Genomic DNA, 18,077 nt, shown 5'->3' with positions numbered 1-18,077 from the left:
CTCTCCCCGATATGCCCACATTGAGGTGTGCGATATCGGGCTGATTTGATCGTTGGGCCCTAGCATAATGATGGGTAACGGGGCGGATTGCGGGACCGCATCAACGAACATTGCAACTGATGCAATTTTTAGTCCAATCGACATCTGGCCGACTTTCGGCCAGATATCGATCGGGGAAGCCCGTCGGAGGGCCCCAGACATGGGCCTATAAGCTGCACTTGTATACAAATTTTCCCAACAGTTACCCAATCACTGTTGCTTCCCTGACACAAAGTATTAAAACATTTCTACATATACATATACATACAAGAATACTAGAATAAAGACACACTTTTATATTGCAGCATCACTTTATTTACACTTTTTGGAGACCATATAAACTTTAATACTGTATCTTAATTTATCTGTAGTTCATCTAATTTCCCAGCTGTATTCATAACCTGTAGTTCATTTTTATGCAACACCACATATCTCAACTTAAATATATATATATATTTACACTGGCTCCATCAAATGAAGAAAGCAGATTCCTGAGGTAAATGTTTTTTTCTGTTTTAGTTTTAAAAGAACTATACCCTTTAATAAGCCTGACCTTAAATGAATGCATTTTTAAAGCATCCTCATCCTGTGGAGGTGGACAACAAGACATCCATTGTTACACATTGGCTGGGCCAGGGTCTTTAAAAGGCACCATCTGGGGCTAGTTATATGACTCAGCTCAGGGAAGTGTTCTCTCTTGGCCAGGTCCCACTTTGCAGAACCTGCCCAATTCAGTTCCCAAGAGGTGTTTAGAATATTTGCCCTACTGAAGTGATAGGAAACAACCCAATCGTAGCAAAGTGGGCATGGCATACTGTAGTTCCTTCAAGTTCAAATGTTGTGTTAATCCAGATCACATAAAAATTGCATTGTTAAGTCCTGCATCTGAAACGCTGTAAGGATACTCCCTAATGTAACTTTGTGGACAAAAAGTTCAGGGAATGTTTGTCCTATTGTAACAACAATGGACTGACATTATGTTGTTCTTTAACAAAATGAACTTCACTTAATGAACTTCTGCAGGGAAGATGTCTTTGAAAGCAATGGACAGTCTGCTTCCATCCAGTCAAGCCACTGCTTTAAACTGAATATTTCATTCATCTGATGTGACGTCAATATCCTTAGGACTTGGCTGACACGTTGCCATCCTCCACCGACTAACGTGTTGGGTGCTTTTCCTCTTTTGCTGAGACTCTGGACACTCTTCTTCTAGTTTTTGACGCTTGTGCTTTGTCCTTCTGTTTTGGAACCACACTTTTACCTGAACAGAATGAGAGTAGAAAATAGGCATAAGTGGAAAAAAGTAATCTTCGTAATGATATATTATATCTAGATGCTATACAGTTATGTAAAGCAACCAATTTTGTTTTCAACATAAACTAAAAAAATGACAAGGTACACAGTACCAAACCATTTATACAATTCAGGACATAATATCCCTGCATAAGGGCTGGTTTAGTACAAACATTGCAGTGCATACCTCCCAGAATATAAAAACATATAACAAGTCAACATAACAAAAACACAACACTTTTTATATGGTTGGGATTGCATTACAACAAGTAAAAAAACACCAGGCGACCCCACCATTTCATGACCACCATGATTTCATGATATATGCAGTTTGTGGTTTCTGGCCGCTCGCTCTGGCTAGTTAAAGGAGAACTAAAGCTTAACTAAAGAAGTAGCTAGCAATGTTGTACATTATGTTTTGTGTTTCTGCCCAAGGCAACCCAAGGCAGCAGTACAGATCTGTGTCTCTGAAGATGCCCCAGTAGCTCCCCATCTTCTTTTCTGCCGATACACTGCACATGCTCTATGCTGCTATAACTGACTGAGCTTAGGGACCCACTCACGATATACAGTACACATAGAATATAATATCACAATATAAGGCTGATTAGTAATTAATACAGATAATTAATACATGGCAGCACAGAAAACAGTGCAACTAGCATCATAATTCAATAATCAGCCCTGTAGCATCAGCTTATATTACTGGCCAACCTCATTATGATAATTAGTGACAACCCCTAAGCTTAGCTTCTCAACAGCTGCTCAGAGCCCACTGAGCATGTGAGTGTCACAGACACTTTCCAAGATGGTGACCCCGTGTGACAAGTTTGAAGTCTTGGATCATTGCTGCTATTGACAAGCTGAAACTTTAGGCTGGTGCAATAAGTTCACTATATAATATGGCATTTCTAGCCATATACATTTAAGGGTTTAGTTCTCCTTTAAGATTGTGGCTGGGGAGGACGGATTTCTTACAGCTACAGATGAAGCAGACCCCACGGTCCGGGCCCTCCTGTTCCCCGCCTCTTCCTCTATAGTTACATCACTGCTCTTTACCTCCACCCCAATAAGCCTATTGCAAAATAGCTTATTTAAAAGGCTGAACTTGGCCAAACAATTGGCATTTCCTGGGAAAAATTCTCTGATCACCACTAGTCAGGCAAATTCATTGAATTAAATTCATGTGATTTTCCACAACTTAAAGTAATGCATTTGCTTTCTGATTATACCATTTTTTTTTTGCTTCAGTTTGAATATACAAAGTAAGGTTCCGATTTTGTACAGAATTCAGCAAAATATTTTCTAGAGGTTTCTTAAACCACATAGTTACAGCATTACAATGGCAGCTACAACATGACGTGTGTCTGGTTGGTGGTACTGTGTAATATTGGGACTGTAAATCAAAAGATACTATACCTGAGTTTCTGTAAGACACAAGCTGTTTGCCAGTTGTTTCCTTTCTGTTCCCACCACATAATGGTTCTTCTCAAACGCACTTTCAAGACGCAGCAGCTGAGAAGGTGAGAAGGCAGTTCGTATCCTTTTTGGCTTGCGGGAGAAAGGACCATGAAGCAAATAATTATCTGGAGTATTCTCCTCTCCTAGGGAAAAATAAGAAAGCTTGAATTTTGGTTATAAAAACTACCAACTTGAGTAAATCAGTAAATTGGACACGTAACAATGACTTGCCTGTTGTGTCACATAACCTTAAATTTATATATATATATATATATATATATATATATATATATATATATATGTGTGTGTGCTTTCCACTTATATATCGGTTTATGTGTGAAAATAAAAAACTTCAGTGACTTTTCAATCAGCAATTTTTTTTTTTATAAAATACTGAAAAACATTTGGCAATAGATCAAAATAACTTTTACCTTCTCAAAGGTGAAAAAACTTGTGAGAAGGCTAAAGATGCATAAGTTACGAAAGAAGCAAATACTTCTGAAAATAAACTGAAAAGGAGAAAAGTATTCTGCAATGAATTTGACTTTATATAGGATATTCTAAATTAGGAGAAACAAGGCATCTTTTTATGGAAAATATATTATGTGAGAAGTACATCAACTGTCTTTTGTTCAGATTGAGAAAGCAGGCAGTTAACTGTATCATCCACCAGACCTTATCATCGTTTGTTTTAATAAGCACATTTCCTATTATGCTAAAAATATAAATAAACAATGCCATACTATACCATTACCACGCTACACACCTATAAAAGCAAAGCATTCATATTGTGGTTTGGCAAGCACCTATCATTATCCCAGGCGCACAAGGGTGCACACATAAAACCAGTGAACTCATGCATGTAAAGTTAATGTCTCAGTGTCAAATATTTTGATTTTTTTGACCAACAGCTGAATTGGACTGGTCAGCTAGGTGGAATATCAACAATATCGCTTAAAAATTTTGGCATAAAGAAATGTAATTATAGATTTAGTGGACAATTAGGAGAACTGACATATTAGGTTTGGCCCAGCCTTTTTCACACTCATTGTGGATTAAGAAACAAGGCATAAAATTACAAGGAAAGCAGCAGCTCAATAAATGTAGAAATATAGACATGATGATTAAAAAATAAAAATGTAAAATTTGCAAATTACTTTTTGCTGTTACTATAGTTTAAAATTGTTTCCAGTTTTCTAAAAGTGAATTTGTCTTGCCAACTCTAAAATGTTACATTTTAATACATACATCGCTGCTGTTTCTTAGCAGCAGTTTAGCCACCCCTCAACATGTTTTCTGACAGCAACTAATAGAGAAAGTTGCTTTGTAACTACTTGCTTTGAAAGCAACTACTGTATCAAATTGTAGCTGTTTGCTGAGCTGGCAAGCACAAGGTGGAATGTAACAAAACGAATTGTTTTTTCAAATGCTTCAAAGTTCGGGCGATTTTGGAAAACGAATCGCACCAAGTGCCATCCCGCTGGGGATTTACATTTTAGCCGACGGGAAGGCAGGGGAGGCAGTTCGGGGAGATTAGTCGCCCCGAAGAAGAGGAGATTTGTTGCTGGATCTCCCTGGATCTCCCTGAATCTGCCCTGTATACCCCCATTCAGCAAGAGATCAGTGAATAGAATAGCCTATGACTAAAGGTGGCCATACACAGGCCGATAAAAGCTGCTGACAGACCAAGTCGGCAGCTTATTGGCCCGTGTATGGGGGCCCCCGACGGGCTTCCCCGATCGAGATCTGGCCGAAAGTCGGCCAGATCTCGATCGGATGGGGTTAAAAATCCCGTCGGATCGCGGCCGCATCTGTTCGTTGATGCGGTCCCGCGATCCGACCGCCCGTTTGGCGAACGCTAGGATCCGATCGTTGGGCCCTAGGGCCCACGATCGGATCAGCCCGATATTGCCCACCTCAAGGTGGGCATATCGGAGGGAGATCCGCTCGTTTGGCGACATCGCCAAACGAGCGGATCTATCCGTGTATGGCCACCTTAAGTGCTATAGACACAAAACATGTTAGACCCTTATCTTTGTCTAAATAAATTAACTTTAAACTGCTTTGATTTTGGGGAGTCTCATGCTATTACCTTATGCTATTGCTATCATTCCCACAGACTAGTGTTTTCTGTAACCCTCCCCCCCTATATTTAATTGTTAGACTTACTTATGGTCAGCTACTCAGATGTGCTCTTTAGGGATCATTACACCATTCTTTTGCTTATACTGTGTGAATAGGGCATGTGCTGAATGCATTTTTAAACCTGTGTTAATAAGTAAATATGTATGGTTTCGGTTGTTTTCATATCTAAAAGTATTTTTTCTTAAATATTGTGTGACATTTCCAGCCTAAATAATGCTGTTTCATGTGTCAAGTCCTGTTTAATGAACTCGCACAACCTCCATATAGAATGAGTGATAATCATAGGTGGCTCATGCCTTTGGCAAAAACACACCTAAACTATAATGGTGTGTGTGTCTATAAAACTTTTGTGTAAAAAATGGACTGGCTACATTCCAAACTGATCTGGGAAGATGGATCTCCTAACAAACATAGATTTCTCAAATGCTTCCCTTGAATGAAGAATGGTATTGCCACAGACTAGAGGCAGCTCTCCAAGGTATTACCTCAAATGTTTTATTCTCATTCATCTTCCAGTTTGCCAGTCAAGCACATGGGGTGCAGCCTAATATGCCATCAGTATAATCATCAATTACATTTCTGGAAATTACGTGTAATTAAAAAATGACATGTATTTCTAACTATGATAAAGGCTAAGAGGGGTTCAAAACAACAATATTGAAACCCCCAAAAAAGTGGACCCATATAATTTTAAGTGTAGTCCCTGTTCTCAGCAGAAATCAGGGCTAAACTGGTTTTGCACCAAAAGGGTTGTGTCTAAACTCCAGTCAAATGGATTATGAGGAGCTTCCTTTGCTCTAAGTGTTTTGATGTAGGTGTGAAGAAATATAAAGCTTTATTAGGAAGCTACATTTAGCTCTTCATTGGCTCAGAATGTTTCATTAATACAATTAAAAAAATACACTTTTAAATATTCTCTGCAAGAAATTCAATTTTATCATGGCAGTCATCCGTAATTTTCTCAAATTGTCCTGTGGAATGAACAGACACAGAGGCACAGTTGGAATGTCTACCTGAAACACATTGGTCTTTTTAGAAATCAGTGAATGATGATTCAAAGGTTTTTTGCCAATGGCATGGGTTGCTTTTTGCTTTTTGCAGATACTTATTTATCTGTCGGTTCATATGAGCTCTAAAAACAGGCTTGAAGCTGCAAAATGAAGTCTGGAGGGAACAATGACAAAAGGGTGACAGGCCAGTCCACTATAGGTCACCAGAGGAGAATGTCATGGCCCTCTATTGGGAGATTTTAGAGTTCTTCTTTGGCAAATTGTTCTTTTACCCTTTTATATATGTAAATATATATGTATAAATGTGAAGAAAAAATGCACCATATAAATGTCTTGTTATTCTTACACTTGGCGTCTTTAATTATAGTGGATTGAAGCAAACAGCAAAGAGGTTTATTGATTGGCAGGAAGTTTGTGTGACAGGGTAATAATACCCAACTTATTATGGTTATTATTATAGGTAGCAGCATGTCCCACAGTATCAAGTCAGCATATATTGCAAATGAGTCATTTTCTCATTGCATGTAATAGCATGTATTTCACTACTGTGTTTACAGGGGGAACATTTGGTCACTTTTTTATCTTATTAGCCAAAACAGATTCACTGTGTGCTACTGGGCTCTTAGCATCAGAGGGGCCCCTGGGGGACAATAAAATAGTAACTGTAGATGTCCAACCTACACTCTTATAATTGTAGCTGCATTACAGTTCCCAGTATCCCACATAAAGAAGTCTATACGTCAGACATCTATGTATATTCCTCCTCACCTAGGGGAGGCAGACATCCACAGACTCAGAGGAGGAGGAACAAGGATCGTAGACCCTACAGCTGAGATGGGGCACACCTTATTTGAGATGGAAATGAAGCAAAAGGAAGTCATCACAATCGATGCAGAAAGGTTCTAGATTTGTGTACAGAGAATTGATTTTCTACATACTTGTGTTGTATTTAAAATAATATTCTGCATAGAAAACCAGAACTTGGTGGCCTGTAAGAGTGTCCTATGTGTTCCAATGATCATGTGCATTCAAAAAGTTTTAGATATATTTAGGTCCAGTTCCCTATCCATAGTATTGCAGACATTGATTTGGGGTATTTTATCCACTGCAGTGTTTAGCATGGCACCAACACCCATGAAAACACCCTTACTGTTTCTAATTTGCAGAGAAACACAATACATTTTTCTAATGTACATACTGCTGAAGGGGGGGGGGGACAAACTCCCTCCAACTCTCAACACAAACAAACATATATATATATATATATATATATATATATATATATATATATATATATATATATATATATATATATATATAGAAGCCCTATCAAGCTATGTAACTAAACCATATCACATGGAGGGGGGAGGCACATGGCAATATTATTTTTTTACTCCTTTTTTGCAGCTGCCAGCCCCTTCTCTGTTTAAAGTTACATAAAACGACAATTTAAGCCGAAACGTGGTGACGCTACGAACCTTCAGCCACATAAATAATTGACATTAGAGGATGCTCCCACTGTTCCTGTGTGTGGGTACATGGCCATCTTCTATTATCAAAGGTATTGTGTTGTCACTTAAAAAATTATTTTTTAAAGTAAATAGGAAGTAATGCAAATTTACCCAAGAAAAATATGGTACTAATGTTCATTAGGTGGATATTATCATTCTTTAAATATAAGGAACATATGTCATAGTCCCTTTAAAAGTGGGAGTACATTATTTTACTTTTTGTTAGGGGTTTTTCTTATTATTCAGTAGATATTATCAGTTATGTTTTTGATGGTTTTATTTATAATTGTGTGTTAATAATACTACAAATGGTACAAACAAAAACTATATTATTAAAGATGCAATTGTAGAATGAGGTTTGTTAACCCCTTCTATAATTACTTATTCCCCAATGTCCCCTCCGGCACAATGTTGCATTTGTCCCTGTGTGAAATTGTGCCTAATGTAACTTATCTAGCTATAACTCAGCAAATCAGCACTCTCCATATGTTGCACAGTGACCTCCACTATAGAACTCTGTAAAGACTATTATTATTTTGTTGGCATGGCTGATATGCTATTTAAGAGAAATGGCTGTGGGAAATGTTAAATCGGATTAAGTCAAAATGTGATAATAGCTTTCTACACAAAAGGCATTGCATCAGTTATTTTAATAATGAGTTAATATGTGAGTAAGTGATCCTGCATCACCACAAAGATGTGCCTGACAATCTTCCACACATCATCACCCATGAATAACTGCTAAGATACTGTAAAAGTATGTACTGTATTTGGAAACTGACAGTGGGGTTAATATAATGAATCATGTTTCATACTTTCACACTTTCATATTCAGTACAATTTCATGGGGACAAAGCTTCCACAACTGGTAAAAAGAACAAAGTAGATTGGATGAACTGCATAACAATATATACTGTAGTCTTTGTGAATAATTTTCTTAATATTTCTGAAAATCCAATTTTGTTTTGAGATTTCTTCTGTTAATCTGATCACTATCTTCCTGGAGGGGTAAATTAAATGAATATGACAGTTTGCTCTGCGGTGACACCCCAGAGCAAATTCTTCATCAAGGAATTCATATGCCTTCTGACTTCTACTGACTAAAACGTTGTAGTTGTGAAATATAGAAATGCTCTTTTTTTTAAATTTTATTTTCATTTGAAATAGCAGTCTGAAGATCAGCTTCTGGACATCTTATCATGAATGCAACCAGTGACTTAAGTGACTGTTCTACTGCTGTCACACAAGAATGCCCCAGTGTTTTCTTAGGTTACTGATATCACCCAGATCATTTTAAGTCAACATCTTTCCCTTAAACACTACATACAAATCCAAACGAGTTTAAAACTGGTTCTTTTTATTATCAGTCTCACTTCTTTTTTATTATTTACAGTTAATTGAATTTTCTTTTATTTACAATTAATTGAATCTGCCCCAACACAAGGTTTTATGAACGTGAAACAGAAAAGAAAAGAAGCACATACTACCATTAGTGTCATTATTCTTCCATGGATTCAAGAAAGACACAGCTTCTTAAGAAGAACATGTTTAACCAACAAAAAAAAGCTATGGTTTGGCTAAACATGTACGCCGATACATATCCTTACACATAGCCTTACACTGGCTATTTAAGAAGGCTGATCAGTACCACGTTTGTCTGGAGTAATTGTATTAAACATAAGACCTACCCAGGACAAGTAAAGTTCTATCTTACAATAAGAGCTCACTTGTGTACACAAACTTTTAAAGGGCATTGTTTATGAAATTAAGAGTAAAAAATGTACACAAAATTCTGGGGGGGGGGGGAACTTCATGGGAAGTTTTGTTTTTGTCCTTATTTTAAATGTTGTATGATAAGCGAATTGTTTTTTCTTCCAATATGCCCCAAAGTTAGCTACTGAAATTACTCAAAACAATGTGTGTGATTTTGTTGCTTATGCTTGTTGCAAAACACTTGCAAGGACATATTCTCTATTTTATCCAAGTCCAATCTATCGGAGAGCAACTCGTCTTCCACATGAAACCCAATGGAATCCTTGGAAAAATTACATAACTTCAGTTCAACCCACACCTTCATGCCCATGCTGCCCAGTATGTGTGATTGCACACATGGGTCCCTTGGTTTGGGGTGCACTTGTGAATAATATGACGTTCCTTTTTGCAGGGGGGGCAGGCAAGTCTACTTAACCACCACTTAAGATTGCAGCTCCCAAGGGAAGAACATCCTTTCTCTTGTAATTTTTGTGTTTTTATTTACATTATTCTGTTTGAATTTTATTTTATTGTACATAACTGTGCATCCAAGTAGCACTATATTAAAATAAACATACATCTCATCTTACGTCCATCACCCAAGGTAGAATGGCCATACAGTTGGGAGACACAATATCCTATGCTATCTCACAGGCGCCTCTAACATATAGGCATAACTATGAATCTCTGTGAGTTTGTCCAGGAGGAGCAAAGAAATTGGTATAGCACTGACTGGTACTATATCTAAATACTTTTTGTATGTGTGCACCTCGCTGAATATTTTTTTACACATTTAACCTGCACAGGGTGCACATAACACCCAAGTAAGACAAGGGGGTATATTTATCAGAGTAAAGTTAGAGATCGCCACAGTCCACTTGAATAAAATTCCGCCACTCTCCATTAATGTCTATGGGATTTTTAAAAGCGTATTTCTCAATGGGTGAAAGTAAAAGTTCATCCTTTGATAAATACACCTTTCAAAATCCCATAGAAATGAATGGAGAGTTGCGGAATTTTACTCTAGTGTAAAGCAATAATTCCAGCAGCACTCCGATATGTGAATCAAAGATTATTTATTCATGCCATTAGCAGAGCGACGTTTCGGGCTATTCCAGCCCTTTATCAAGCTTTTACTCTAGAGGACTGTGGCGATTTTTAACTTCACTCTTGGATAAATATATCCCAAGGAAGTCTGGGTGCCCCTTCTAGTCCATAACAATCTGAAATCTGGTGTCTGTATTGGTCTATCTATAATAAAGAATTATCAGCACTGTATAGGAGCAGAAAATATACATAAGAAAATATTAATTCCACAGAAATAAAGATTATACCAGGGATACACAACGCAGGCAGTATATAGAAATGTTTATATGGACACTTATAACATAATGTAACTCATGTTGCCACATTTACATTAATTAAAACGCCATACTATCTGCTGTTTTCAGATAAACACATAAAACACAATACTATCTGCTGTTTTCAGATAAACACAAGGCAGCAATTACATTTTACAAGTACAAAAATAAATGTTTACATGTACAGCATATTGAAAAGTGTGTGAATGTGCAGGAAAACGCAAGTAGGGGCATTCTTTTGAAATTTAATGGGAATACTATACAGGTGTTTCTGAGAGTATTGCTAGCCGGCACAGTCGGCAGCATGATATATGATATGTGGCCCTTTTGAGTAGGTCCCCTACATTTTTGTGTGCTTCCACTACTTAAGGACAGTAGTGTTTTCAAAACATAAAAATAATTTTTTTTAGGGAGGAGATAGGAGAGAGACTCTGTATTTTTGACATCCATAATGTGGACTCACTTCACCATGTATTTATTGGAAGACATTCAGGAAGGAAATGTACATAAACATAACAAATGATTAAACATGTAATAATATACAGGTATAGGATCCATTATCCGGAAGGTATGAAGATTCAAATTATGGAAAGATCAATTAACTAGAAAGCCCCAGGTCCCGAGCATTCGGGATAAAAGGTACCATACCTGTATAGGGAAATGTCTATTTTTGCTAATCAAGAGAAGAGAATGCACCTCTAGTTGTGGCCACTGCCAGGCTGAAAATTAAAGTGTTTTCCTGGGATTTTTTTTTGGTTTACTTAGTATATGGAAAGATTCCTCAACTAGGCTGGCAAGTTGTTTTAATCTACATGGTGCAAACAAAGGATATGGAATCTGGAAGCAAAGATTTCTTCCTGTGGGGGCAGGACTCTTTCATTAATTCATTCATAAATTAATAATGAAAATATGTAATAAGAATAAAATATATTATAATGTAGTCCTACCCAACCTGCAGCCTTTCATATACTGCTGAAGTACAACTAGGGAGCTTACCCCATTTATTTATTATTACCCCATTTATCAATGGGGTAAGCTCCCCAACTGCATAATTTGAGTGTGTGCAGATCCGTTTATATTTACAGTTGCTAAGGGAGCAAACCCGGTCAACAGTTAAAACACAAAACATGACCACATGTTTAAAGTAAAGTAAAACAGATTTTTAACATGAAAGAAGAACGCTGCTTGCTAATATTAGGAACACACAGCACTATTCGCTTTTGGCTTTAATATTTATTTTCTATGTTAACGACTACTATGTGGCTGACAGTTATCAGCCATGTTGTATATTTCAGTCCATGGAAATGTTTGTGGCTTGCAGATGTTTTGACAGGGTTGTGGTCAGAAATACAATCCCACTTTAGATGAAAAAAGAGATTTCTGTGGGTTTTAGTCTTCAGAGAAGTTTAGCATTTTTAAATGGCCACATACTGTATAATAGAAAATGTATATGATGTCTGTTTCTTATTATATAACCCTAAACAGGGCACGCAGATGAGTGAAACATTACTTTTAAGATGATGGAAAGCTGAAGGTGAAGTAGAATTGTTTTAGCTATATTTCATTTATATTAGAAATGGTATTTTGTGGGTCTGTGTTCAAGTGAACGCGCTCTGTGTCTTTTGATAAACACTCCCCAAAGCTACTGCTGCTCTTGCCATTTTAATACATTTTAATGAAATTGTTGAAGTTTTTCAAATGACTTAAATATCTTCTATCTCAGTCTAAAAAATGCAACCCTCCTACTTGCACCCACTTCTTTCTATACACTTAGCCCATATTTACAATTACTGAGAAAACACATAATGCAAATTACGCAAAAGCCTGGTGTAATGGTTACTTCATATACTATACTTTAAAATATTGTGCAGGGACATAACTATAGGGGAAGCTGGCCCTGCAACTCATGGGGATTCCAGCTGTTATAGGGGACCCAGTAGATTTACATGAAAATGTCTTACTCCCAAATATTTAGGGGGCTCTAAAATAAGTTTTATGAGGATCCCAAAACAGTTTTTTTGCAAGTCAAGGTGGATTCAAATATTCAGTTATAAATATGCATTTATGGGTCATTCATGGCTCTAATGGATTATAAACATTTCCTTATGTCAGTCCTAAAACTGAATAATATATCATTTGGTTTTCTTTTCGGGGTATATGCAATTGTGTACAGTTACAATAATACAGTATTAATCAGAAACTTTTCCCTTTTTAAAGAGATACAGACACCAGAAAATATTTTTTTTAATATCTATAATAACATTATCTCTAAATGCTATTTATAATTTTCCCATTAAAGTATTTGCCTGATGCTTTTACATTACCTTTCTTATCCCCTTTTATCCCTATGAGAGGGGCTGCCATATTTGTGCAGCAGTAGTCGGTTAGCATTAGAAACTTAAGGTGGCCATAGACGCACAGATAATATCGTACAAAACTAATTTTTGTATGATATTCGGAGCGTGTATGGTTGGAAAAGAGCAGACCAATATCGGAAGAAGACTTGGATATCGGTCAGCTCATCAATCGGGCTGGAGATAAATTTTGATCGGGTGCCTTTGAAGGCACCTGAACATCACCTATTATTACCATTGAATCGTCAGATACAGGTAGAATTCTATTATTACTACCTGTATCTGACAATTCAGCTCTACATGTGTGTGTTGAAATGAACGATCTTTCTTGGAAAGATTTTGACAAGAAAGATCATAACTGTTACATCTATGGCACCTTAAAGGAACAGTAACGTGAATTTTTTTTTATAAAAAATTTGTTTGCCCTTAATGGAAAAAAAAACACCAGCACACATTTAACTTTACATTCGCAAGAATTTATTAAGAAATATCTTACCGATACTCCACTTGCGCTCCTCTTCTGAAAAGGCACCATCTATCGGGTGGTGTTCAATATCTCCTCCCTGCCTTCTATAGGAGATAGCCAGGGAGGAGAAATCAAATGCCGTCAGATGGATCGTCGCCATGCCGCCTTTTCAGAAGAGGAGTGCAAGCGGAGTATCGGTAAGATATTCCTTAATAAAGTCTTAAGAAACTGACAAGTTGAGAAGGGACAGTCAGGTTGATAAAACAGTCAGGTTTAGGAACTTCAAGTAACTATTACTTACAAGAGCAGAACTATCAGCGAAAAACAATCAACATGACCTATGGGTCATATAACTTTTCATGCAGATTAATATTTTGAAATAAAATCTTTAGTGTCAGTATCACTTTAAGCGATATTTGCAAAAGTAAAAAGGTGTGTTGATGACTTACATCCTAGTGTTTATTATGTATGTTTACATATAATAGGCCGGCAAAACGTAAATAATGTAAACAGATTCCTTTCCCATAATAGATATATTACACACACGGGTACACCATTTACACCTCTGAAGAATACAAAAAAGAAATCGTCCTTGTGCGATTACAGCAAGGAAGTTTGACCAAAGCATTTATTTAGTTCCAATTTTCGCAAAAATACAGCCATGTATGTTGTTAATGTACAATTTACTTTCGAGGTAGAGACTTACAGCTCAGCAACATCGATAGAGTCTTCGCGCAGAAATCGCGCCACGGTTATCGCAAAATACGCAACTAGTGCATGTGCCGCGCTAGTTCTTCCCTAAATATCTTCTTACTTCCGCTGACTACAATAAATATATATATTGCGACTATTTTCTAAGGAAACTTCTTGCTGGCCTGGAGCAATCTGATATTTAAATGTGTTGGGTGTCTAAATCAGCATTCTATTTATCACGTGTGTGTGTGGATATTCTGATGGAAGAACTGGGCAAAGGGGTGAGCAATGCAATGAGAGTAATCAGAGAACGTGAGAAATAACTGATAATATTGGCAGCATATTGATATATTTATATGTCCATGCAGTGTGATGTAGATAGGAGTTCTTAGAGAATACATATTTATATATACACACACACGCATTTACTTTCGTTCTTTACATTTATCAGTTATCAACTATGCAGTAAATACATCCTCAATGCACTGTTTGTTCTTGAATTGGTTTGCAGATTGCGCATAATTACCCAGGCAGGCAGGAAAGTGCAATAGCAACAGATTCTCCTACCAAATAATACATAACATGGGAACAGGGACATTTTAAATGCAGTAGTCACTGGGGTGGTTCAACTTTAATTTTAGTATGTTATAGAATGGCCAATTCTAAGCAATTTTTCAATTGTTTTTCATTATTTATTTTTTTCATAATTTTATAGTTATTTGCCTTTTTCTTCTGACTCTTTGCAGCTTTCAAAATGCGGTCACTGACTCCCTTATTAAAAAAACAAATGCTCTGTAAGGCAACACATGTATTGTTATTGTTACTTTGTATTACTGACCCTTCCATTCAGGCCCTCTCCTATTCATATTGTAGTCTTATTCAAATCAATGGATGTTTGCTAGGGTAATTTGGACCCTAGTTACCAGATCGCTTGAGCTGCAAATTGAAGAGCTGCTGAATAAAAAGCTAAATAACTCAAAAACTTTCAATAATAAAAAATTAAAACCAACTGCAAATCGCTCTCTACATCATACTAAAAGTTTTCTCAAAGGTGAACAACTCCTTTAAACGTGTTATATGGAATGAACTACCTCTGGGATGTTGTGAGAACCTTTTTCTCCACTAACAGATACCGTTTTCAATGGCAATTACATTTACAAATAACTTTAAAACACATTAAAATGTAATTACTGTACTCTCTGTATATTTTTTTTATTAGAAGGTGGAGATCCCAACAACTTTACCATCTAAATAGGGGTGAATAAAAGTTCTTATAAGGGTGAACATGACCATTTGCTAATACTTGTCCCTGGATACAAATGTACACTAGCCCAACAAATATGAGGATGATATAGTAGACGAATTAGTGTATGTGTGTGTGTGTTGTGAGTAAAAACGTGTCACATAAATGTTTCAGCACTTTTGCGAAAAGGTTTATGGCTAATGTACCCGTTTTTCTCTACTGACAATACATACAGCTCTATAATCACTTATATTTGTGGTTTACATGAATTTGAATGCACCTAGTTCTGTCTTAACTGGGATCCAACATACATGTCTTTAGTCTAACCCTCAATGTGTCATCTCCCAAATACACCCCCACCCTCATGGTCCAGACCCGGACTGACAATCTGTGGGTTCTGGCAAATGCCAGAGGGGCTGCTATAAGGTGCCATAGACAGTCACTATTTAGTGGGCTGTTTGGGCCTCTGTGTGGGCTGATTGGGCCTCTGTGTACATGAAATGCCAGGGCCTATTTTAATTCTCAGTCTGGACCTACTATGGTCACAAACTCCCAAACAGCCAACCCCCAGAAATATACCTTCCAGTGTTGGACTGGCCCACTGGGATACCAGGAAAACTCCAGGTGGGCCCAGGTGTCAGTGGGCCCTTTTGCTTCTAAACATTTGGGCAATTTCATGGTCATTCGCTATATCTATATTAGAAAAAATAGTAATAATGAAAGAATATAGTAAGTAGATATAAAAGACTAGGAGAATAAAGAGGTTGAGTGAAGAGAGGAGGTATAATAGTTTGGAAAGTGGGCCCTCGGCCTAAGGTTTTCTGGTGGGCCCCTGGTATCCCAGTCTGACACTGTTACCTTCCCTCTCACTCATTGTCTCCTGGACAATTTTATTTTGAAAAGTCAGTCCTTTATAAAATGTCTGTCTTTAAATTCCCAGTGTAATCGCTGTACCCCACATTGGCAGTGGCTCATATAACCCCTGTAGTGCCAGACTCAGTCCCAATACAATCCCAGAGCCATAGCTAAGGCCTCACCTGGCAGCCGGTGTCGGAGTATCCAGGGGCAGAAAGTAAGAGGGTCCCGGTGCAGTAGGCGATGCTGAGGGAGCCCCAAGCTAGACCCATAGGGAGGAGCCGCTGGTTCGGGGAAGAGAAGGTCTGGGGGCCCCAGGAGTCGAATCCCAGGCCGGAGAGGGGCCGGGGTCAGCCCATGGCCAGGTTCAGGGTACTTGAGTGCAGTGGGCCTAAGGGGTTCCTCGGGAATTCGATCTGGTCCAACCAAAGCTTCGATGGAGAAGCCCTTCCTAACTGGAGGTAGAAACATGGCGCTGCCCCGGGGCAGATCACTAGTGCAGGCCAATCCTCATCCCACCTTGTCAGGACCCCAATGTACGGAGTAGGCAGTGCCTTTGTCAAGGTGAAGGTGCTGCCCTGTATTATGGGCCAGTAGTTGTAGGGGTGAAGCAGGTTAGTAGTGACAGGCGCTGCCAGACGTATCCTACATCAAGTCCTATCCCAGTGCCAGTGTTCCAATCACTTCAGCGCCAGGGAACGGGCTGTTCCAAGAGTCTCCGGGAGTGGGGTTGTAATTTGCGCTTCTTGGGGCTGATGAAATACCTGGTGTCTCCTGTTTGTCTTTCACCAGTGAAAGTTCCGCTCTTCCCAAGATGTCGTGGCCCTGTGACCCTCCCTCTGCCCCGCTGTCCAGAATCGTTGTGGGCAGTTTAAAGTGCTGTTCCTATCTGTGGCTCACACAAGATAAGCGCTCAGGCTGGGGACATAAGAAAATACTTTTAGCTTCTTGGAGTCAGATTGTACCTTTCTGAGGTTTCTTTTCTAATCCCCGACCCTACCGGCCTGTCATCCTACCATCCGCCAATAGCGTTGGAGGTGGGCGTGGTTATCGCGGGGCACTAGCACCTTACCAAGAGGATGACATGAAGTGATTTGCTTTCCTTTCTCTTTCCACAGCAACTCACCTGCTGCGCACACATAAGCACCCCAAACTCACCGAGTAGTGCACAGAGCACATTGGTCAGGATTACCCCTCCCCCACTACTGCAGCTGGATTATGGGATAGTACCAAAGAAAGAAAACTAAATTGTGTCCCCGAGATTACGCTTTCATTTGAGGTGCAACTGTTAGGAAGGGGTGTAAGTAGAAGTTTGTATCGTTTCTGTCACGTTTGAAGCTTTTTCTGGCTGTGACAGGGGATGCTAGAAATTACAAAAAATGCAAGCTTTCGGGCCGATTTATGTCTCTTCATCAGTAAGGAGATCTGAGAGTTGTAGTACAACAACAGCAGGGGAGTTAGGTGTAACCTTTTCTCTGGGGAAATCTTTCTTCCTTTTCCTGAAACGGCGAGACATATATTCTATAATATTATCCACGTGTCTGAAACAATTCATTCTCCGGCGCAGAAAGTCAATTTCCCATTGCAATAAACAGTTGCACCGACACCAAAATTAAATCTGAATAAGGTTGTCGGAATTCAGGGAGTTTGGTCTGTGAACAGTTAGTTGCACTTTGGTTGACAGGACTTCTGATGTACAGCAGCTACATATACACATATTATTATCTTACTTGGGTTTATGTACTAGGCGCATTGTTATGTCATTTATTGGCAGTTTGATGTGCTATGTGGCACTTGGCAAGGATGGCACTGGCTGTAACAAACTGCACCTATGTGTTACCTACTACTGCCACTGCTCTGCTACAATTACGCCTACTCTTCTCCCAGCGCTACT

General features: G+C 38.4%; 1 protein-coding gene across 1 annotated transcript; it reads right to left on the bottom strand.

Annotated features, from left to right (window-relative positions):
* Positions 1 to 321: 321 nt before the first annotated feature.
* On the bottom strand, positions 322 to 17,250 carry emx1l.L (empty spiracles homeobox 1 like L homeolog). Its single transcript, XM_018252265.2, has 3 exons — positions 16,366 to 17,250; positions 2,752 to 2,936; positions 322 to 1,300 (listed from the first exon to the last, which is right to left on the bottom strand). Exons 1-3 carry the CDS (start codon positions 16,652 to 16,654, stop codon positions 1,133 to 1,135), a joined length of 642 nt encoding a protein of 213 aa, XP_018107754.1. The 5' UTR covers positions 16,655 to 17,250; the 3' UTR covers positions 322 to 1,132.
* Between the last annotated feature and the right edge of the window lie 827 nt (positions 17,251 to 18,077).

Source organism: Xenopus laevis, chromosome 3L (assembly GCF_017654675.1).
Source record: "Xenopus laevis strain J_2021 chromosome 3L, Xenopus_laevis_v10.1, whole genome shotgun sequence".
NCBI classification, from domain to species: domain Eukaryota; kingdom Metazoa; phylum Chordata; class Amphibia; order Anura; family Pipidae; genus Xenopus; species Xenopus laevis.
The sequence above is the reverse complement of the archived record's forward strand: the minus strand, read 5'-3'. Positions and strand labels throughout refer to the sequence as shown.

Excerpts from the sequence above, each read along its gene's own strand:
- emx1l.L (XM_018252265.2), bottom strand. The coding sequence starts at position 16,654 with ATGTTTCTACCTCCAGTTAGGAAGGGCTTCTCCATCGAAGCTTTGGTT. Across the intron at positions 2,937-16,365 it reads ACTCCGACACCGGCTGCCAG|GAGAGGAGAATACTCCAGAT; the intron begins GTGAGGCCTTAG and ends ATTTTTCCCTAG. Across the intron at positions 1,301-2,751 it reads TGTGTCTTACAGAAACTCAG|GTAAAAGTGTGGTTCCAAAA; the intron begins GTATAGTATCTT and ends CATTCTGTTCAG.